Here is a 3,405-nt window from a genome sequence, read left to right as displayed (position 1 = left end):
CCTGTTCAAATATTAAAGTTAAGCTTCCTCCTCTTCCTGTTGATGACTGCTAATGGGTGCTAATTGACACTTTGTTTCTTATCTGACTTGTTACCTTTTTAATGGTTAATAAATTTTCTGTATTGATCATTTGAAGTGTTCTTCCTTGCCATATGGTTAAGTCTTAGAACGTTATGTGAGTTGAGATAGGAGGAGTTACTGCAAACAATGAACCGATACTAGGTTGGGTTAAACCCTTGTGTGCTCAGAAATGATGACTGTTAAAATCAATTACACTTGTTTGTTCAAAGAGCATGAACTAATTCCAGTCCCTCTGAAAGCTGATTTATTCACAGGGGGTTTTAGTTGTTTTATATAAAGGGTTGTCATTATTGAAGAAAATCTGTGCCTCCAGGTCTGTTGTCAATGTTTAGTGTCGTCTCCTCTTTCTGAAAATGGAATTAGCAACAATTGAACAGGCAGCATTCATCTATTACCATTTTCTTGCAATCTTTGGAGTTCCTGGTAAGAAACTGAAGCCATTGGTTTTTTGCTTTTTCACGAAGGCGTTCCCCAATAATCTTGGAGCTTCAGGCATATTCCTCCCAGCAAGCCCGATTAATGTGAAAACGTTTTCTTACCTCCTCAGTCTTTAACTCTGTTTTCTTCATGTATCTCTCAATGTGTAAAAACTGAGACTTTCGCTCTTCATATTGAATCTAGTTTAAGGTCTTCATTCAATAGACAGCACTTTCCACAGTATATTAAGTTTGTTTAGTTCCTTTATGATACAGTAAATGAGGAATTTGAGATGTGACATGTGGGAAAGGTCCATGTTGAGGGGAAACAGGTGCTTTCAGACACATGATTCCCAAAGTTCTCCACTTCAGAGGAGGGAGGGAGGGGGTTTCTTGTGCCATGTCTGGGACTGTTATAGATTCATTGATAGGGATTGATTGCTGTGATTGGTCAACACTATCCTGCCATAATACGATATCAGGATGGTTGATGGCAAACATGATGGAGTTTATAATATCCATTCCTAAATCCTCACATCAAGTTCCCAATGTTTGCTGCTTTGAGAGAGGATTTTAAAAATTTGGATTTGAGCAATGTTATCACACCCAGACTAATGCTGAGAGTTCTGTCAGTCAGGGAGATGCTGAGGAAGAAAGGATTAGAGAGACATCTAGAAATGATGAGAAGAAGTTGGGTGGGAGGATGCGGCTGTGAAACATTCATAGAGACTCAGAACTCATCAGCCAATCAACCTGATTCTGTGCTGTAATTTCCAAGTAATGCGGTGAATTAATTTGATGAATTTTCTCTTTCTTTTAGCTAATTTCCTGTCAATTGTGCTTCTGTCCCGAGGAGGCTGTGGTCTATCCAAAGGGATCACTCTTTACCTGGTGGGTATGACAACCGCGGACCTGCTGGTCATTATTTTCAATGTGATTATCTATTACATACTGGGTTACTACTTACCATTTCCAGCTCTGCGCTACACTTCTGTAATGAGAATTAATGAAGTTATCAACTATATGGTTGTTGATTGCTCTGTCTGGTTTACGGTGGCTTTCACTGTTGATCGCTTTGTCCTTATTTGTTGTCAAGAACTCAGAGAGAAGTATTGCAGGGAGAATACTGCAGCTGTGGTTCTAGTGACTGTGTGTGTTGTGTCCTGCTTCAAAAACATCCCCTTGTATTTTGCTTTTGAACCTGACTCTATAATTAACAATGTGGAGTGGGGAGTTCATTTCAAACCAACTTACTTCACTTTGCCAGGATGGGTCACTTATGACTGGCTTGACACACTTTTCAACCCCTTGTTGCCGTACTTTCTGATTATATTTCTCAACGCTCTGACTGTTAAACACATTCTGATGGCTAATCGAACCCGCAGAGCACTGCAAGATCAACGCAACAGCAAGAGCAGCGATGATCCAGAGATGCAGAGCCGAAGGAAATCCATCATTTTACTATTCTCCATTTCTGGTACTTTCATCGTGCTGTGGATGCCTTATGTTGTATTTTTCCTCATTTCCAGAATTACAGGCAGCCTTTATAATCCAGCTCAAAACTCGGATCCCTTATTTATCGCAGACTACACCGGAGATATGTTCCAACTGCTAAGCTCCTGTACAAACACATGTGTTTATGCGCTGACCCAGACTAAATTCAGAGAGAAGTTGAGAAATGCAATAATGTATCCATTTTCTGCGATTATTAGATATGTCAAATAACCAAAAAGAACTGGAATTGAGGCACGAGATCATTCATAGCAATGTACTGAATTCTACCTGATGTCTGTGCTCAGAATTGATACTGTCAGTGTCAGCCTTGGCTCAGTGACGGGACACTACTCACCTCTGTGTCAGGATGTCATGAGTTCAAGCACATAACCAAGGCTGGTGCTGCACTGTCTGTATCACACTTCAGGTAAGCTGGGAATTTGAGTCCTGTCTGATCTCACAGGTGTATGTACAAGATCCTATGGCATTAGTTTGGAGAAGAACAATGGGTTCTACCTAATCTCCAGGCCAATATTTATACTCTACCAACATCACCAAAATCAGGATGTCTGATCTTGTTGTTTGTGTGGAGCTGCTGGGTACAAATTGGCTACATATTTCCTACATTTCAACGATTGTAACACTTCACATCACTTCATGACTGTTATATTACCATTCGTGGTGATATCGTTGCACGTTTTACTTGAGTGTAATACGCGTTTATTGGAGTGTATTAACAGGCCTCCGTTTAAAGGCCGTGTGCTTAACACTGCTAGGCTCGGTATGTGTATTTTCAGCTCGGGAGTCGCCAGGTGTCGTATATAAACACCTCACAAATATTCCAAGGTCAGGTTCAAAGTAATAAAACTATACACCGATTAGTAAGTTCCAACGATCAATATTTATTATACAAATATAATAAATACGCATGCACACGCTAAAGACTAATACCTATTTCTATTATTAAACGACTAAATACTTATCTAAGTGGGAATCAGCAAGGTCAGGGGACAAGGCCTTTGATCCTTTATGGGCTGCACCTTCTGTTCGTTATTAGAAGAGTACTGTATAAGTTCACGTAGCGAGCGTCGTTTTGGGACTTACTGAACGATGGCTAGTGCTCAACGGCTGGTGATGGAAGACAGGATCTGGAGACTGGAGTCGAAGTCGAAACAGCAAGCCGGAGCAACAAAACAGCGGAGCCGGAGCAAAACAGGTAAAAAATTTTCTTCCCATAGTCAAGGACAGAGTAGACGCTCAGGAGCTTGCCGAGGTCAGGGAACACAAAGAAGGCACCCAGTAGCACTCGAAGCAACGTGCATAGGTGATCCTTCACAATATTTTTGTCTCATTGAACATCCTCAACAACACCGGCCCCAATATCCCCGAAATGTTTTTATAAAACTCCATTGGG

At 40.9% G+C, this 3,405-nt stretch overlaps 1 protein-coding gene across 1 annotated transcript; it reads left to right on the top strand.

The window, feature by feature from the left end:
* The first annotated feature begins 434 nt into the window (after nt 1-434).
* Nucleotides 435-2,222, top strand: LOC119963090 (probable G-protein coupled receptor 139). The gene is made up of 2 exons (XM_038791712.1): nt 435-504; nt 1,318-2,222. Exons 1-2 carry the CDS (start codon nt 435-437, stop codon nt 2,220-2,222), a joined length of 975 nt encoding a protein of 324 aa, XP_038647640.1.
* The last annotated feature ends 1,183 nt before the right edge of the window (nt 2,223-3,405 follow it).

The sequence above is a fragment of the Scyliorhinus canicula genome, chromosome 1 (assembly GCF_902713615.1).
Source record: "Scyliorhinus canicula chromosome 1, sScyCan1.1, whole genome shotgun sequence".
NCBI lineage: Eukaryota > Metazoa > Chordata > Chondrichthyes > Carcharhiniformes > Scyliorhinidae > Scyliorhinus > Scyliorhinus canicula.
The sequence above is the reverse complement of the archived record's forward strand: the minus strand, read 5'-3'. Positions and strand labels throughout refer to the sequence as shown.

Bases quoted from the DNA above. Each gene is read 5' to 3' on its own strand.
- LOC119963090 (XM_038791712.1), top strand. From the start codon at position 435: ATGGAATTAGCAACAATTGAACAGGCAGCATTCATCTATTACCATTTT. The intron at 505-1,317 runs GTAAGAAACTGA...TCTTTCTTTTAG, and splicing joins TGCAATCTTTGGAGTTCCTG to CTAATTTCCTGTCAATTGTG.